The 19452-nt window shown below is 42.5% G+C and overlaps 1 protein-coding gene across 2 annotated transcripts in view; it reads right to left on the bottom strand.

Moving 5' to 3' along the window:
- TULP4 (TUB like protein 4) overlaps positions 1-19452 on the bottom strand; it is a 232186-nt gene that overhangs the window by 168107 nt on the left and 44627 nt on the right. For both annotated transcript variants that reach the window (XM_055135765.1, XM_055135766.1), the window contains exon 2: positions 1830-4046. In XM_055135765.1, the coding sequence (XP_054991740.1) occupies positions 1830-2081 (252 nt within the window). In that variant the 5' untranslated portion in view covers positions 2082-4046. The remainder of the gene's footprint in view (positions 1-1829; positions 4047-19452) is intronic.

The following is a 19452-nucleotide window of genomic DNA, read 5'->3' as shown; positions in this document are numbered from 1 at the left end:
AATTAAAAAGAACAGGTGGATGGGGTGTAAAACAGTACAGCGCATTAAGGTGCTTGCCTTGCACACGCCCAATCAGATTCAATTCCCTGCACCACATATGGTCCCAGAGCCCTTACAGGATTAATTCCTAAATGCAAAGCCAGGAGTAAACCCTGACTAGCAGAAGGTAACTGGGAGTCTGTTGAGTGAAAGAGGCCAGAACAGTATAAAGTGAGTACCTGTGGCACCAGATGTCAGTTTTAGTGGAGAGCAGAACCTGCAGAGGCACACCCAATACTGTGAGTGATGCTGAGAAAGTTCCGTGTCCTAATCTCACAGATTACATGGGTGACCACACAGTAAACTGCGTCACTGGGTTTATGATGAATGCACCTTACTGTTTGTTATATTTTAACTACATTCTTGCTACTTTACAACAGCTACTCAATAACCATGAATGACATTCTTCACATAACCTGATATATATTTACAAGAGATGTGAAACTGTATCCCTAAAATATATACAGTTTTGTAAACTATCATCTCAATAATTTTTTTTTCTTTTTGGGTCACACCCAGCGATGCTCAGGGGTTACTCCTGGCTTTGCACTCAGGAATTACTCCTGGCGGTGCTTGGGGGACCATATGGGATGCCGGGGATCGAACCTGGGTCAGCCGCGTGCAAGGCAAACGCCCTACCCGCTGTGCTATCGCTCCGGCCCCTCAATAATTTTTAAGAACCATTTCTAAAGGGGTTCTTAAAGGGGTTCTTAAGGGGCTGGGGAGAGGGCTTGATGGGCTGCATGCATGTTTTAATACAAGAGGTGCAAGTTCTATCCCCAGCACCTCATGATCTCTCAAGCACCACCGGGAACTACTCCCCAGCATTAAGCCAGGAGGGAGCCCTCAAGAATTGCCGGATTTGAGTCAAAAAACAGAAGGGGAAAACAAAAGAAAAAGCAAAGAACAAAGGGGACAGAGAGATAGTACAGGAGTTAAGGCTTTTGCTTTGTACACATTCAACCCCGGTTTGACTCAACATCACTCCCTCTAAACCACCTCCCCAAAGAAAAAGTGATTCTTCCTAAAGAAAGCAAACAACAGGCGTTCATAAGCCTAAAACTCATGGCTGTAGGAGCACAGAGAGTAGAGGCAATTCTCTTTTCAAACAAACACCCATCATGTAAGCACTGCTTAGTAAATGTTGGTTGAATCAATTTCACAGGTAATCACACTATTCAGATTTTAAAAGCCCAGAGAAACCTTCATGTAACCATAATAGTCTCAATAAAATATACCCAACAGATACCAATTAGAAAACTCCTGTTCACACAGTTACTTCTGTCACCTCTGTCCAATTAATTGCTCTGTCCTCCTCTAAGTACAAGAAATATACTCCAGGGTGCATCTCACCATTGCAAGGGAGCTGTAATTGCGTAAGGAAAATAACACCTCATCACAGTTTTCACTGCCACTATGACACAGGGTAATCACCCTAGGTGGTGGAGACAGGGTGACCACAAAAGCTCAGTATGTGACAGGCTGGTGGGGACTGCATTATCCCAACTCCCACTCTGGTCAGAAAGTTGCCTTGCTGTCCCTGCCAAGGACAGTCCTATACTAGAAAAGGTGGACCAGGGACACCTGAATGACACCCGGGGACACCAGCCACTGGGCACACTTTCCCACTGGAACACACAAGACAATATTAATAGTTTGCGAAGACTCACTTAGCATCAAGTCTAAGAAACTGAGTCCACGGAGGAGGCTGACTGGAGGAAGAGGTGCTGCACACTCCAAACTGCCCTTTGCAGCCGTGACCAGAGATGAAAGAGAGGGCTCCAACTCACCTCACTGTTATGGCCCCGCAGGTTGAAGTTTATTCTCTGGGGTGTGTTCCTGTCCCGACGGCAGTGGCTGGAGGTGAAAGTCACTCCCACGACCCCTCGACCATTGCCTGTGGCCAGCCAGCCCTCCTCATAGTAGCGCCTGCGGCATACCGGCTTCTCCTTCTCACTCTTGGGAACGCGCCCCTTCCAGGACAGGCAGAGGATGTTGGAGTCACTGCAAAGCACCGGGCCATGCTCCACCGCTGCAAACATACTTTTCCCCAATGAACTGTTTGACTTAAAAGGTAATGTTGAATTTTGGAAAGTTGAAACCAATTTCTTTCATTGACCGATCTTATTTTTGCCTTCGGCTTGTGTTCTTCCCCCCCACCCCCCCCAATTCCCTCTACTTAAGACTGACCTAACTTTAATTAGGAGGTCAGTATTTTATAAAGATCCACCAAATGCATAGTGAAAAAATTCCTCTATAAAAGATGATGGCAGGCTGCTAAGAAAAGGTACTGCTTTAAAAAAACACATGGGGTCCATTTTTATTTTCAAGTCCTTAGAGGAAGAACGGGCTGACCCTTTGAGAAAGAGAACTGTTAATAAGTGGCCATCACAACACAGGAGTTTTCTTCTTTTTATTTAACTTGGTTATTCTCATTCAGCCTGAGATTCCAGTTTAGTTGATATGATTCCAGAGACAAATAGTTGCAAATACATAGATTTCAAGTAACTTAAGGCTTTAAGACTCCCTCAAGCTGGACATTTCTCTTCAAAAGTTCAGATGCGAAGACAGAATACACAGGAACATCCTCCCTTTGAAGCTACCTCTGGCATGTTTTCTCAACTAGACAAATCTCTACACTAAAGCTGAGAAAGATTGCATAAAGGGAAAAAAGGCACACAAACTGTGCAAAAGAGACCAGAGTTTGTGCAAACAGCAGTCAAATTTTAGAAGAAAAATAATAATTTTAAAAAGATGGTCCCCACTCTTCAAAACCAGAAACTTCCCCCATCAGAGCCCGACCTGGTTTCCCAGCAGGTCACTTTGTCCCCAGGGAGAACCAGGCCCCATCTGACTGCCCCTCCACAGGCTCTTGCACCCCTCAATGCCATAGAGGCAGAGAGAAAGCCCTTTCACTACACAACGCCAGGATGTCCTAAAGCTCTGAAAGTGGTCGAAGTGTTTGCCTTGAGTGAATCCTAGATCCTCTTCTGGCAAATGAAGTCACACTGTAGAATTCTATTTGTCTTCTTTCTCCCTAGTCACTCTTTCCTTTCCTGTTCCTAATAATCACCTGTTTTTTCCATCTTGAAGGAAAAAATTAACCTCAGTTAAGTTCATTAAGTAATTCTCTTACACAGTAAGTCTTCTTGGACCCAACAAAGAAGAGAATCCTTTAAAGTGAAAACACCAGAGGCAAGAGTTGAATTCTTCCCAGCAGTCAGTAAAGAATTAGCATGTCTGGCTCCCAGGTGCTTTCTTTTTCACATTCAGAGACTTTCCAATTGTCACACCTAAGGCCCAAGGAAAAGCTGCTTTGCTTGGCTTCTCCTGTATCTGTATTTTGTAAATTATCTTTTCCAATTACCACCTTAAGATATTAGCCTAGAGTTACAGAAAAAAAAAATAATAAATTAAAAGTTCTTGAATAGTTAACTAAAAAAGGTAAAGGAATCAGTTCATTGTTCAAACAATACCCATCACACCTGCTTTTCCCCAGTCTTAACCACAGAGTAAGAGTTCCTTTTCAGGAGAAACTTGTAATCTATTCAAATCACTGATCCCACTGAAAAATAAAGTGCAAAACACTGCATGATTCCCCAGCAGCAGTGCTCGAAATCACACTTCTTCCTCTGACACCTTCTAGGTTCCTTCTTTAAACTGGAAAGGTACTTTTGAGGCTTGATCTATGTGATTTTTTTTTCTTCTTTTTGCAAACTTTCTTTACCCGTGAAGACCATATGGAGAATTGGCCATTAGTGATGCATTTTCCTTCCAGGGCTCCTGAGCCCAGTGGTGTCAAGCTGCTCCATCTGATTTTTAAATTAATTTTCATCAGTTGTAAACCTCTCCAAGTATGCTCAGAAATGTGTAAATGTGTTTCTATTAAAGAAGTTTGAAGAACACAGAGATACACTCTTCAACTGGCATGCAAAGTGTCTGTTTCGCCAGTCATTTCAGGAACCATCTGATTAATCACAGCTTTAAGGCCCAGGAGTCCTACAAATCTGTAAGACAAAACAAGATAAAAAAAAAACAAACAAAAAAAACTTGAAAATTCAAATAGTAAAATGGTGCAGCTCGCCCACTTACACACAACATACCACATATGGCACTGGAATGCACCGCACTTGATTCAACCTGCCAGTAGCTGGGTATATGTGGATGAAATTCCTGGCTCTGCTCTCCCACAGGGTCCAGCCTTATTTCTAAGACTCTGGGCTCTGGATGCACCACTTTCCCCTTCAAAGGCTATCATTCTTCAGTAAGGAGATAGGACAGGTTCTCAAAAGGAAGACTGAAAAGGCTCAGGCAAGTTCACTAAACCAAGTTTGCTGATGGCAGAAAGTATTACTTGAAGGCAGAAGACAGCACAATCCTCCACCATCCCTGATTACTGAAGGTCACAGAGTGAAGCACGGCTGTTTTCTCAGCTTATCTGCTAGCTTTTTAGTCATCTAGAGTCTGAGAAGAAAATTTATATCCAGCAAATCCATCCTACCTGCCACATTCACAAAAACACGGCACAATTAAGCCCCTTGCTGCCCCACATTATCCCAGTTTCCAGAGGATCCTCAAAGCAACCTTCTGAAAAAAATCAAGGCTGCAAAAGAGCCTGGATTGCCCTCCAGCCCACTCCCCTTCCTCGCTGGATAACAACTCTCCCAGTTCCCTCCAGAGAGGAAGGCCTAAGGCAAGAGCCAGATACTTGCCTTCCTAACAAGTTTTCAGTAAATGTTAACAGTGCTCACCGGGAGCTAGAGTGGCAGTAAGACCCTTTATGGTCTGATTCAACTTGCCCTCTCCTCCCCCATGTCCACACTGTTTCACAGTAAGTTTCTCTCTGACCCCCAAAGAACTGTCTGATCTCCACTGTGCTGCTCCCTTCCCAAACCAGGCACCAAGACTTAGGAAGGAAGGAAGGAAGGAAGGAAGGAAGGAAGGAAGGAAGGAAGGAAGGAAGGAAGGGAGGGAGGGAGGGAGGGAGGGAGGGAGGGAGGGAGGGAGGGAGGGAGGGAGGGAGGGAGGGAGGGAGGGAGGGAGGGAGGGAGGGAGGGAGGGAGGGAGGGAGGGAGGGAGGGAGGGAGGAAGGAAGGAAGGAAGGAAGGGAGGGAAAAACCCACAGGGCACCTCTCTAGCAAAATTTCCCAAAGACTCTATGCTAATGTCTCTAACCATCTTCATCAGACTGCGTTTTATGGAAGGCTCTTCATAATAGTCACTGACTGGGAACCTAGTTCCTCATTCCTGCTGAAATCTGAGCATATGCTAAGTACTCAATCAAAGTTATGAGGCAGACCACAGCAAAGCAGCTATACATGATTTCCATGAGATGCCCTCATTCTGATCATTCTGATGAATCATTATCTATAAAGACACAATGTATTTAGGAATCTAAACTATAAATACATCAGAAAGCACTAGTAGTTGATCCACCCCTGAAATAAATAAATAAAACAAAATCCTTAAAACTAAAGCCATAAAATTCAACTAAATTCTTCCTCCAGTCTTTTTGTGAAACCGTCTGGAGATGGAGGCAGTGGGGAAGGAAAGGGCAAGTTGAATAGACCATAAAGATTTCTCTCTGAATTTCACTCTGAAACATTATCTTTGTTCCTACCCTGAGTTGCGGGTAATGTCAAAGACAAAAAAGTAGTAGAATATTCTCAAGAGTCTACTACAAAAGACAGCCATATAGAGAAGGGTTCTGAATTATTTAACAATCATTATCCATGATTATTAAAATATCCACATTAACCATATAGACTACTGATTCTCCTCTTGGAAGAAAGCATAAAATGACTCGCCATAGCCATGCCACCAGACCCTGCACCGGGCTGTTTCATTTGGGGCACGTGGGGGGTGGGGGGGTGACACCCCTTCCTGTCCCAAGGGACCCAGCCCCAGCAGTTGAAAACCTCCAGAATTCAACTGTAGCCATGCTCACAGCCACTCTCCACACAGTCCCACCCACGAATGAATGTATTCCTTGACCTCGAGGCCGCATCTCATATTTTACACCACTAATATACAAAGAGTAGTACACCACATTTGATGGGGTTTAAAGTAGATGGCAACCAATCTTAGGGGAAAATATATTTTTACAGATATCTATATATATAAGCAAACAAAGCTGAATCTTTCACATGTTACTAATCTCTTACAGAAGGGCTCAATGGCACCAGGGTGAAAGACAACAATCTTCACAGACTTTCCTCTAAGAAAAAAATTTTGGAGCATTTTTAGCAGTTTATTTATAACAAACAATACAAAATATATTATTTTGGTTCTGCTTTGGGGCAGGAGTTGAGGTTTGGAATGGAAACATCCTAAATATGGTGGTGGGAAGGTGTAATGGTGGTGGGATTGTTGTTTGGATATTAAATGTAATCAAATATTGTGAACTACTCTGTAAAAATTAAATTTAAAAATAAAAAAAAATGCTATTGATTCTCTGAAGCCTTCACAGTAAATTGATATGGCTCCAATTATTTTCAAAATAGTGCCAGAGAGAAAGTACGGGGAGTAAAGCACTTACCCTCTAAGAGGTCAACCATGGTTTAATCTCTCGAACCAACATTTGGTCCCCAAAGCATCCCCAGGAGTGATCCCTTAGTAAGTCCTGAGTGAACATCACTGGGTGTGACCGAAACCCCAATTTTTCCCCAAAAGAACTATTCTTGGCTCAAACAGCTCAATGAGCTGAGTATACACTTTCCATGCAGTTGGCCTAGGTGCACTGCATGGACCCCTCCACAACTGCCAGGAGCCACCCCCAAGCACAGAGCTTCGAGCCTCAAAACACTGCCAGGTGTGGTCACTGAAACAAAAAAAATACTGTCCTTGACAGAAGGAAAAAAAAATTTTATTAAAACTCAACCCTTGATCAGAAAGCTGCTTAATATTCTGCATTTTGAAGAAGACAAAAATATTTCTACTAGTAAGACAAATCTAAGAAAAAGAATGAATTTGTGATAATTTACGTTACCTTTTTCATGAAATACCAAATATGCTGGAAAAATTAAAAAGATTGGGGCTGGAGCAATAGCATAGCAGTGGGGGCGTTTACCTTGCAGGTAACCAACCCAGGTTCAACTCCCAGCATCATATATGGTCCCCCGAGCACCACCAGGAGTGATTCCTGAGTGCAGAGCCAGGAGTAAGCCCTAAGCATCGCTGGGTGTGACCCAAAAAGAAAAATAAATAAATAAATAAATAAAAAGATTACAGTAATTTAAACCTGGGCATTTGACAGGTGAACCAGTTTTCTAAATGACAAATGCATTATACTTGAGTGAAAATCTATCTAAAGTGCCAGAAAGTGAACTATGTTTTAATATAAGCAAGTAAAAAGCTTTGTATAACCATGCATTAGTCAATGTATTTTAAGTTCTATATTACTAACCTTTACTGCTACTTGTTTTATTTTGACATAGTATCAATGGAAAAATTCATGATTACATTAAATGTAATTAAAATATGCCTCCTGTTTTTCCAAATATATTATCTATGAGGCCAGACTCTTTTTTAAGGAATGTTTATTGAGACATTGTGATTTACAAAGTTGCTTATAATAAATTTCAGGCATACAATGTTCCAGCACCAGTCCCATCACCAATGTTCTCTTCCCTCCAACAATATCCTCAAGATTCCCTCTCACTCACCAGCCTATCCCCTGAACAGGATTATATCAAATTCCATATTACTTAGTCCAATAAAACTTTAAGGACTGCAAAACAGAATTATCGGAAAATAAATCAATAAAAATTTGTGGTAAATCATTGCTATATGTTTTTAACCTTTCTTAATCTAGTAGAGGACCACCATTTTGCTATTTTCTGGAGGTTTTCTGATACTTAGTCTTGGAGTTCACTGATTCTGTCCTAAGCAGCTGTTACTCTGCTGCTAAGGCCTCCTAAATGAGTTTTTCAACTACCAAGTTTTTCAGTTCCATCATTCATTTGTAGTTTTCTCATTTCTGCTCATATCCTCTTGCATTTTATTGACTGCCCTTTCTACTGTTTGAGTTCATTAAATATCCTAAGTATTTCTACTATTTCTACTCTGAATTCCTTTTCAAAGAGCTTATATAGGTGGTATATATAGAGTATATCATAAATCATCATCATCCCGCTGATCATCGATTTTCTCGAGCGTTCTCAGTAATATCTGCGTTCATCCTAGCCCTGAGATTTTATAGGCCTCTCTTTCCTCGTCCTTCCCAACGGTGCTGATTTGGAGGCTCTCTCAGGGTCAGAGGAATGAGACCATATAGACTATATATAGAGTATAGCAGTATATAGAGAGCTTATATATATAGAGAGAGAGAGAGAGCTGACGCATAGGAACCCAGGTGTGTGTAATTCATCAACAGCCAACATCCAGACTTAACAGCAAGCTCCCAGAAGTGGCAATATCTTGTAGCCTACTTCTCCCTCTGGGAGAAACTGGCAAGCTTCTGAGAGTTTCCCGCCCACATGGGACAGCCTTGCAAGCTTCCCATGTTGTATTCATATGCTAAATCCAGTAACAAGCTGGATCTCATTCCCCTGACCCTGCAAGAGCCTCCAGTGCGACATTGTTGGGAGAGCGGAGTTGAGAGACTTCTAAGATCTCAGGGAAAGGATGAACTGAGAGGTTACTGAGCCCAATCAAGAAATCGATGATTAACGAGATTTCGTGATCATGATCATGATATACTGATTGAGTCCCCAGAATTACAATCTTTGCACACTGCGCTGCACTGTTCTCCCATGGCTCCTTTTGTAGTCTGGGGGTGCTCCTTTCCCACTTCACTCTCAGAGGGCCACTGCCAAGGGATCTCTGGAGGAGCTCTACTGAAGTGGGAAGATTAACTTGAGGTTCATTAGTGGCCACCGCCACGGGTGACTACAGCACTGCTTTCTGACCTTTGGATGGAGCCAGTTTCCCCAGCATGGCTCAGCGTTTGATGAGCTTCTTCTGAAACTTTGAACTCCTAACTACTGTTTCTCTACCACATTTGCCCTCCGGTATTTCAGGCACTCTGAAGACTCCTATACTGTTCCCCTTTAACTCACCCCATAGTTCTCTGGTATGCTCTTTATTTCATTTCAGATGATTTTCCACCTTTTACTGCTTCCTCGCAATTTTTCCCCCTCTTATCTTGAAGCTTCTCAAACTCAGCGTCTGTTATTAAGCTGTTCAAAGATTCCATTGAGTTTAATACCACCGACGATGTTCTTCATTTCTGCTATTTCTGACTCTAATAACTTTTTCTTTTTTACTCTCATACTTTCTTGTGCTTTGCTGACTACCTATACTATTATTTCTTTAAACTAATTGAACATCCTGCTCATAGTGTCATTAAAGATACTGAGGATTTACTGGCATTGCTTATGTCTTCAGTGATACTGTTTTTTCTTCATTAAGCTTGGTGGGCTTCTACATCTTTTCCCCATTGATTTTCTAGCATTCTTGCTGGGCATGAGTCTGTGGTTCTCAGGGGTTAAGCTGGAGGTTGCTATATCTTCTCTGCCCATACTCACAGAAAGACAGGAAGAATCAACTTTGAGCAGCATGCAATTTGTTGAGTAGGACTGTTGTGCAGTCACTTATGCTTATGCTTATGTGGTGTAGGCACTTAATACAGTGCAGGTCGAATATGGAAGCTTCTGGGCCCCACTGGGTAGGGAGGGGCTCTGCCTCCAGATCCAAAATAGGTCCAGGGACGATAGGAAGAGGCAAGCTTCACCTGGGACGGTGGAGCAGCAAGCCAAAGGTCTAAGGTATATTCCAACATAGTAAATGCACAGAAGCTGACTGAGATTGATTTAACTTTCAGTAAATCGGACATAAAGGTATTTTGCCAAAATGAAAATTAAAGTTGCCTAGGCTCAAAGTATAGTTATTATTTAACATGTAGAGTTTCAGTTAGAGATGATTTTTAAAAAGGTGATGATGGCTGCATAATATTGTATGCAATTTAAGGCAATTAACTATAGTTAAAATCATCATCACCATCATCATCAACATCATCATCCCTTTGATCGTCAATTTTCTCAAGCAGTCTCAGTAACGTCTCCATTCATCCTAGCCCTGAGATTTCAGAAGCCTCTCTTTCCTCCACCTTCCTCCTTCCCAATGGTGCCGCATTGGAGGCTCTTTCAGGGTCAGGGGAATGAGACCCATCATTGTTACTGGTTTTGGCATATGAATACACCCCAGGGAGTTTGCCAGGCTCTCCCATGAGGGCAGGAAACTCTCGGTAGCTAACCAGGTTTGCAGAATAACATTGATTTGTCTTTCTTCCCTTGCCACAGGGAGCTTAGGTTTAGACACTCCTGGAGACACTCCCATTCCTTTATCTGTAAACACTTCTCTGCACCCTCCTTCCCAACCAGTTAATCACCTTTTCCCTAATCAGATTCTGTTATCTTGTAAGATCAGATCCTTCTAAGGACTCTGAACTTGTATTGTAAGTCAGTGTCTTTTGCGTAGTTAACCTCAAAGCAATGTCCTTTCTGTATGGACACAGGAAGACAGTTAATATTATGCTTTGTAACTTGGGAGTTGATTGACTCTGAATAATATTTACTTCTGGGCATCTACTTTCTTGAATCAGTTGCCCTTAGTTCCCCAAAAGCAGGGTCCTGAACGAGGGCAAGCTGTGAGCTACCCTAGCATCGAAATGGGCCAGGCCAAAGCTCCACAATACTCAACTATAAGTTGAGGGCATGATCATGGATAATGCTGTCATGATCCAAAGGTAATGAGATTAGGACCCTGCCGGGGTTAGGAAGATTAACCTGGCCTGAGGACTGTGGTCTGGAATGTATAGTAAGATGTCCTCAGGAAGAAACAAACCTTAAGTTTATATCTCTTACTGTGCTCATACAGAATGACATTGCTAGAAATATTAGAAGTAGATTTACTACAACTATTAAGATTTACTACAACTACTTGAGAAAAGAAGAAAGCGACACACCCTTGTTTGGATCCCACCCTTGAACAGATCTCCTAGTAATCTTCTTAAATGAGGTTTTGTCCTTGAGGAGTGGTCTTACCTCTTTGTTGGTGTATTAATGTTCCAACCCGGGGCTGGAGCGATAGCACAGCGGGTAGGGCATTTGCCTTGCATGCGGGCCGACCCAGGTTCTAATCCCAGCATCCCATATGGTCCCCTGAGCACTGCCAGGGGTAATTCCTGAGTGAAGAGCCAGGAGTAACCCCTGTGCATCGCTGGGTGTGACCCAAAAAACAAAACAACAAAAAAATGTTCCCACCCACCTCTGTGTTACTGCCCTCTGTGATTGTTATGTAAACTAAGACTGTAGGAGAAGTAGGGGAGAAGACACAGAAGTAGGGGGTACACAAAGAAGCGCAAGAGAGAAGAACAGGAACAGAGATTGGAATAAACTGCAACTGATACCGACCAGCCTGGCACTCGTTCCTTCCTTCGCCTGCCCATCTCCATCAGCCTACCTGGGGTGGGGGAAGCAGCATGAGACTGCCAAACATGGGCGGTGGGAGAGATAGAACGCCCCGCACCACTGCCCCCTTTTGTGAACACACAAGGTTCTCTGAAAGGGAGAACTTGGCTATAAGATGTCCCAGCCGTCTCAGTCCCTTCCTCCCTCTCCCCCTCCCACCATCCCTCCGGATACGAGGAGTGGGGGGGTGGGGGGGCCGCGGTTCGGCAGCGGGGCTGAGGTGGAATCTCGAGGGCTCTCCAGTCTGGGAGGGCGCACCACCGGCCAGGGAGGTGGAGCACGAACGCACACGTTAGGACCCGAAAGATGGTGAACTACACCTGGGCAGGGTGAGGCCAGAGGAAACTGGTGGAGATTCCTAGTAGTCCTGATGTGCAAATCAGTCGTCCGACCTGGGTATAGGGGCAAAAGACTAATAGAACCATCTAGTAGCTGGTTCCCTTCAAAGTTTCCCTCAGGATACCTGGCGCTCGGGCACTCCCACCCACACAGTTTTATCCCGTAAAGCGAATGATTAGAGGTCTTGAGGCCTCTAATTTTTAAAGGTAGAATACCAAAATAAAGGAAATAATTATATTGTAATTAACAGTGCCAATATAATAATTAAAATAATTAAAATGACAAGTTTTATTTTGTATGCTCAGCTCAATTTTAAAGATTAGTTAAATGAAGAAAAGTCACTGTTCATACAGAGCCTTTTAACAATGGGAAGCAAATATTCTTGGGCCAGGGAGATAGTTGAATAGTTCAATAGGCTGACCACATAGTTCACGTGTACCAAGTCCAGATTGGCCCTGGCATGGCATGGTACGCATGAGCCTTGCTTAGAGGGATTCCCCTGGCAAAGGGCCAGAGCCACCAATCTAGAAAGTAGAGTATGACCAAGCAAACAAAAAGGGTAAATAGTCCTCATTCTGGCTTTTTAGACTGGAGCAGTAGCACAGCGGTTAGGGTGTTTGCCTTGCACACGGCTGACCCGGGTTGGATTCCTCTGTCCCTCTTGGAAAGCCCAGCAAGCTACCAAGAGTATCCCACCCGCACGGCAGAGTCTGGCAAGCTACCTGTGGCGTATTCAATATGCCAAAAACAGTAACAACAAATCTCACAATGGAGACGTTACTGGTACCCGCTTGAGCAAATCGTTGAACAACGGGATGAGACGACAATGCTACGGTGCTACCCTCTAGGAATAGGCCTGTGAATGATCCCTGGAGCTTTGCATTGAGTGAACAATGGTAAGCTCTGAATTCTGGCCTGACCCTGCTGCCAGTAGACACAGATAATTTTCAAATTATTCTTCCAAGTTACTGAAAAATAAAACATTCCTTCATGTAAGATAGTAACATCTTGAAACAAATAATAGAATTAACCTGACAGTCTCGGAGCAAGCAAACTTCTAAGATGCTTGCCACGCTTTCCATACTGCTGAGTTTAGTGGCAAATAAGAAGGAACAAAATTTAGAAAAGTATCATTTAGGGACAAATTGGTAGAGTGAAAAAAGAAATTCCTATTAAAAATGTAGATATTCATGGATGAGTCTAGCACACATCTTCATTGAATACCTACTGTGCAAAGGCATCCAAATGCATTATCTGTATTCTTTTGAGTGTTTGCTTTTGTTTTGGGGCCACACCCAGCAGTGCTCAGGGCTGACTCCTGGCTTTGTGCTCAGGGATCATTCCTGGGGATGCTCAGGGTGTCTTAGAGGTTCCCCAGCATGGCCTGGGCCCCAGCAGAAATGTCAGATACAGGTCACCAGAAATCATTACGAATGGTCCCTGGGTGCCCAAAGCATTCCTATAGAGCCCAAACTTGCAAAAGAAAAATTGCAGAGCCCAGAGTGCAGAGCACCTGCCTTGCCTATGTAAGTCATGAGTTCAAGTCCCAGCCCTGACAACAATAAAAAGTGTACATAAGAAATATATCTGGGGGGGCTGGAGAGATAGCACAGCGGGTAGGGCGTTTGCCTTGCACGCAGCCGACCTGGGTTCAAATCCCAGCATCCCATATGGTCCCCTGAGCACGGCCAGGGGTAATTCCTGAGTGCAGAGCCAGGAATAACCCCTGTGCATTGCCAGGTGTGACCCAAGAAGCAAAAAAAAAAAAAAGAAATATATCTGGGGCTGTAGCAATAGCACAGTAGGTAGAGCATTTGCCTTGCATGCTCGCAACCCAAGTTCAATTCCCAGCATCCCATACGGTCCCCTGAGCACCGCCAGGAATAATTCCTGAATTCTTGAATGTAAAGCCAGGAGGAACCCCTGTGCATCACTGGTGTGACCCAAGAAGCAAAAAAAAAAAAAGGGGGGGGGTTGGAGCAAAAGCACAGCAGGTAGGGCGTTTGCCTTGCATGCGGCCCACCCAGGTTTGATTCCCAGCATCCCATATGGTCCCCTGAGCACCACCAGGGGTAATTCCTGAATGCAGAGCCAGACGTAACCCCTGCGAATCGCTGGGTGTGACCCAAAAAAGAAAAAAAAAGTGTTTACTGTAAGGTCATTTCCTACTTCTTCACAAAACATGCTAGCGAGACAGTATGGATAGATGGATGGCGCCCAGGCTCACTCAAAAGATGCATCCTGAAAGCAATTATGATTGTTTCAAATCATTTTCCAATGACTTGCACTGTGAATTTTAGAAGTGCATTTCACAGAAAAACTCTTCCAAACATCACCAGCTCTTTCAGATGTCGAACACTGAACACCAATTCACAAGGCAAGGTTCTCCTCGGTTTGAGGAAGAGCCATTTTTCTGTTTAATTCAACATGATTACTAATTTTTTATCTCACTTTCAGTACCTTCCAAGAGTATAGTTAGTTAAGTATTCAATAACATATTAAGCTTAGCACAAAACACTACGAGACCGTCTAAGAAAATGGAAAACAAGAAATACTGACAGAATGAGGGTTTTGAAACAGGCCCAGATTAACACTGACCACTCAGAATCAGGTCTCCTTAAAGGCCAAGGCCAAGTCTGATAAGGCACTGCAGCCAAGGGAAACCAGCATCCACTGCTATTTCAGAGACAAGAGAAGAAGACACATTTAGAGAGAAAATTATCCCCTATTTACTTTTTGGTTTTTTATCCTTAGAGAGAGAAGGGTTTGGACCACACCTGGTGGTACTCAGGCGACCATATGTAGTGCTAGATATCAAACACGGCTGTGTCATGTACACATGTACAAGGTTAAGTGTTTTAGCCTATATCTCCTGCACCCCTATTAATTTTCTGTGCCTGATTTCAACAGTTAGAGTTAAGAAATTGAGCATCTAGGAGATAGAGTGACAGTACAGCAGGTAGGGAGCTTGCATTGCATGCAGCCAACCTGGGTTTGATCCCAGGCATCGCATATTGTCCCCGTAGCACCACCTGGAATAATTCTGGACTGCAGAGCCAGGAGTAACCCCTGGGTGAACAGCACTGGGTGTGGGCCAACCCCTCACCAAAAAAGATTTTGAACACCTAATTATCTTTATAAAGAGAGATATGGATATTACAAAACAGGCGGCTTAATTTCTAAGTTAAAAGTGTGAGATCCTAAACCAGAAAGATAGTACAGGGGGGTTAATTCTCTTGCCGTGCTTTCAGTTTATCCAATTCAATCTCCAGCACTGCATATGGCTGCCTGAGCACTGCCAGATATGGCTCCAAAACCTAAAATATTCCAGAGACAGAAACTAAATACAGACTAAATAAGATTGAATCTACACCTGAAATTTAGAAGTTAAAATTCTATGGTACTATGGGAAGGAACCTCTAGTACCAAATCATGTATCTTATTACAGAGGGAGAGAGCATTTTATCTTCAAAGTAGAAAGACTGACAGGATTGATACTTTGCCATGTCATGCAGAGTGTGAAGAAATGAGATACCAATTTGGTAATATACTTCAAAAGACTTAAAAATTATTGCAAGCTTTTGATCTAGCAATTCTACTTCTGAAAATGACTATGAAGGAATCATCTGAGATTGCTTCATTTTAACTAAAAAAACTTCCACTACCTCTAGTTCAGCCCCTTTGGAAAACGGTTTGAAGAGGCTTCAGTAAACTTAGAAATGAGCTACTATATGACCCATCAATTCCACTTTTGGGCTACACCCAGGAGTTAAACATTCATTTAAAAGGATGTATGCACACCATTACTCACTGCCAGTTTTATAAAGAAAAAATAGGATATAACCTGTATGTCTAAATATAATATCAGTTCAGTAAATGCTGATACAGCCATATTTTTTTTAGTTATGCAACCACTAGTAATTACATTGTAGACTTTGGAGTGATCAATATCTTAAGCACAAAGTGAAATTATGGGTTATATTTCCAAAATGCTCTGAAGGGCATCACATTACTATGTAACAAAACTTAGGATAAATGTCAACAAATATAATTTTAGCTGGACTTAGAGGAAAAGAAATTTCCAAGGAGCATATACATACAAATAAACAAAGGAAAAAGCTGGCGTTATCTGTCAAATACTGATGGTAAGATACTAATCTGTTCCGAAGTGTCTAGACAAAATGCTGACAGATGCACAGAAATCAGAATGAAGAGGCGTAGTCATGCCAGTGTGCCCAGAGCTTTCTCAGTCTCAGAATTTACGTCCCACATCCCAAGCAGTACCTCACTCACTCTGAGCAAGCTGGTCACTCTACCTACCAGAGAGCCAACTCTGCTCAAACTTCAAGGTAGGAAAACTGAGATCCCACAAAGGCAGGGATCAAAGCCTCATACAAAAATCTGTTGAAAAACTCAAGTATGTGGGTTTTGTGACTGAAATCTCCAAGAGTTCATGGAATTAGGGATGGGCTACCTACCTCTCCCATCTCCCTATACTTCTGGAAGCTCTGGCAGTCATGCACACACCCCAAAACCACTACCCAGTTAAAATTTTAATGCCAGTTCTGTCACCCCATTAAAAATTTTGGACTTCCAAAGTGACATTTTAAACTCTATAACACTAATAAACCAGGAGTAGCACATCAGGTTGGATGGAACATAATATAGAAGCTAACCAATCTCGATTAACACCAAAAGCTTAACATGTAATAATATCTTAGTAATCTCTTATACAAGGGCTTAATAACTCCATGGTGAGCTACAACCATCTTCACTAACTTTCTTCTAAAGAAATATTTTTTGATCATCCTTTTTTTAGCCAATCATTTATAACAAGAAATATAAAATAAACTCTTGAGGGTCTGCTATGGGGACAGGTTTCATGGGTGGTTGGAAAATTTGAAAGTAATCATGGTGGGGGGCTAGAGTGATAGCACAGCAGGTAGGGCATTGCCTTGCATGTGGCCGACCTGGGTTTGATTCCTCCGCCCCTCTCAGAGAACCCAGCAAGCTACCGAGAGTATCTCGCCCGCACAGCAGAGCCTGACAAGTTACCCATGGTGTATTTGATATGCCAAAAACAGTAACAACAAGTCTCACATGGAAATGTTACTGGTGCTTGCTCGAGCAAACTGATAAGCAACGGGTTGACAGTGACAATGACAGTAATGGTGGTGGGAAGGTGCAATGGTGGTGGAACTGATTTTTGAATACGGACTGTAACTAAACTGATGACTTAATAAAGTTAAAAAATTAGATTTTAAAAAGAACACTGATAATAACTTCAGAAACTAGTCGTAAAGGATGATGAGGAAGTGAAGAACAGAATGCTCACCTTTATGAGTGCTGCTACCAATTAAGAGAGTAATTAGGGGACATCACTGGTGTATTTATAACTTACCCTACCCCCAAGTCTTCAGATGTAAAACTTACCCAAATCCCAGTATTAAGTATCACTAAATATCACTTAATAAGTATCTTTATTCCGCATGTATAAGGAACAAGGAAAGGAAATGGGTGTTCCACTTTGCAAACAGACTATCAGTTGTGCTGTGCTCCTGTGAAGCTATTAAGATTCAGGGAATGAGTCCAACCTTATCCCAGTCTGTATCAAAGAACTGTTTTACAGTGGAATTTGGTTCTACATGCTGGGGAATAAAGAAGCAACAACAAAGCTTCACAAACACTGATTACTCGGGTTCAATTATTCCAGAAGTTTCCTTATCTTGAAACAATAACCATACATGGGAGGTAGTTTCACTTTGGTCAACTGAAGCTCTGAGAAATTGGCACAAAAAGCATAGCACCCCCCAAGCCTCAGCACTGAAGGATGCACCCCTCTGAGGTAGACTGTCAGGATCTACAATGCTACCTATATGTATATGTATATTGCACTGTCTGTAGCTCTATCATCCCATTGTTCATTGATTTGGTCAAGAGGGCACCAGTAATGTCTCCATTGTGAGACTTGTTGTTACTGTTTTTGGCATATCGAATACCCCAAGGGGAGCTTACCAGGCTCTTCCGTGCGGGCGGGATACTCTCGATAGCTTGCCAGGCTCTCCAAGAGGGACGGAGGAATCAAACCCAGGTCGGCCATGTGCAAGGCAAACATCCTACCCACTGTGCTGTCGCTCCAGCCTGTATATATATATATATATATATATATATATATATAACATCACTAAAAGAATTCAAAACTAAGGGGCCAGAGCAATAGCATAGAAGGTAGGGCACTTACCCTGGATGCAAGCAACCCAGGTTTGATCCTTAGCAACACATAAGGTCTCCTGAGCCCCCAAGAGTGATCCCTGAGTTGACAGCCAGAGTAACACCTGAGCACCACCAGGTGTGGCCCTGAACAGACTGAAAAGTGATTTTCTTTAAAAACTACTTAAAAAAAACAAAAACTGGTTAAGAGTTGACATGGAATGACATTCATCAAGCAAGGAAGATATGTGTGTCTTTCTTAAAATAAAAGTTAAGAAAAAGGCAGTAAAATGTTAACATTTGCAATCCAGGCAAACAGAACAGCTAAGGTAAATTTTATTATCAGAAATGAGAAAGTTGTTACATTATCCAGGGAAAGATTAGTTTCTCAATATTGAATTCTGAAATAATTATTACATTGAAACAATACAAAACAGAAATTTAATTCTCTAAATTTAGGATCAAGTCAAGGGACTGAGAGCTAGTACAGCAGGTATGGCACTTATGAGCGGCTGAGCTGGTCCAATCCCCAGCAGTGTGTGTCGTCCCTTAAGCTCTACAAGGAGTGAGCCCTGAGCACTGCTAGGTGTCCTTCCCAACCCACAAAAAGATGTCAAAACTATCACACAAATTAGTAAAAGGAGTGACATTCTTTTCCTATAGCCAACACCAAACAAAGTGGGTTAGTTTTTCCGGTTTTTATTAAGATACCATGTAACTTACTTTTAATGAGACTTTCTTGCATACATGGTTTTAAAGTCACACCCACCAGTGTCTATTACCCCTATCCGCCCCCCACCCCCGACCTGGGTTCCAAAAACACCTTTCACCCACCCACTTCCTTACCCAGGAAAGCTCAGTTCCCTAGAACAACTCTCTATTTATGTTGCCTCTATCCATTTGTTGCTTCTTGACCATGTTTCTCTCTTTTTTTTTTAAATTAGGTACAACCATAATGTGTATTGGGTTTTTCTTTTTTTGAATAAGAAAATATTTTTTAATTTTTCAAGTATTTGAGTTTTCCCCATTTTGGTTTGTGATTTAAAGGTCTGAGGATAGTTCTTTGATTTCTATTCTGTATTATATTTTGTGATCCAGCATGTTATCTAACTTAGAGAACGTCTCAGCACTAAAGAATGTGTACTCAGCTTTCATGCCTGTTAGGCCAGTCTCTTCCTTCAAGGCGACTGTTTCCTTGTAGAATGTTTGCCTAGTTATTTACCCAGCATTGGCGGAGTGGTTTTTCGTTTTTGGACAACCCAATGATGGTCAGGAATTCCTCCAGGCTCTACACTCAGAAAATACTCCTGGCTATGCTGGGGAGACCATATGGGATCAAACCCTAGTTGGCTGCACGCAAGGCAGATGCCCTACACAGTGTACTGTTGCTCCA

This window comes from Sorex araneus, chromosome 4, assembly GCF_027595985.1.
Source record: "Sorex araneus isolate mSorAra2 chromosome 4, mSorAra2.pri, whole genome shotgun sequence".
Taxonomy (NCBI): Eukaryota; Metazoa; Chordata; class Mammalia; order Eulipotyphla; family Soricidae; genus Sorex; species Sorex araneus.
Note: the sequence above shows the minus strand (reverse complement) of the source record. Positions and strands in the feature narration are given on the sequence as shown.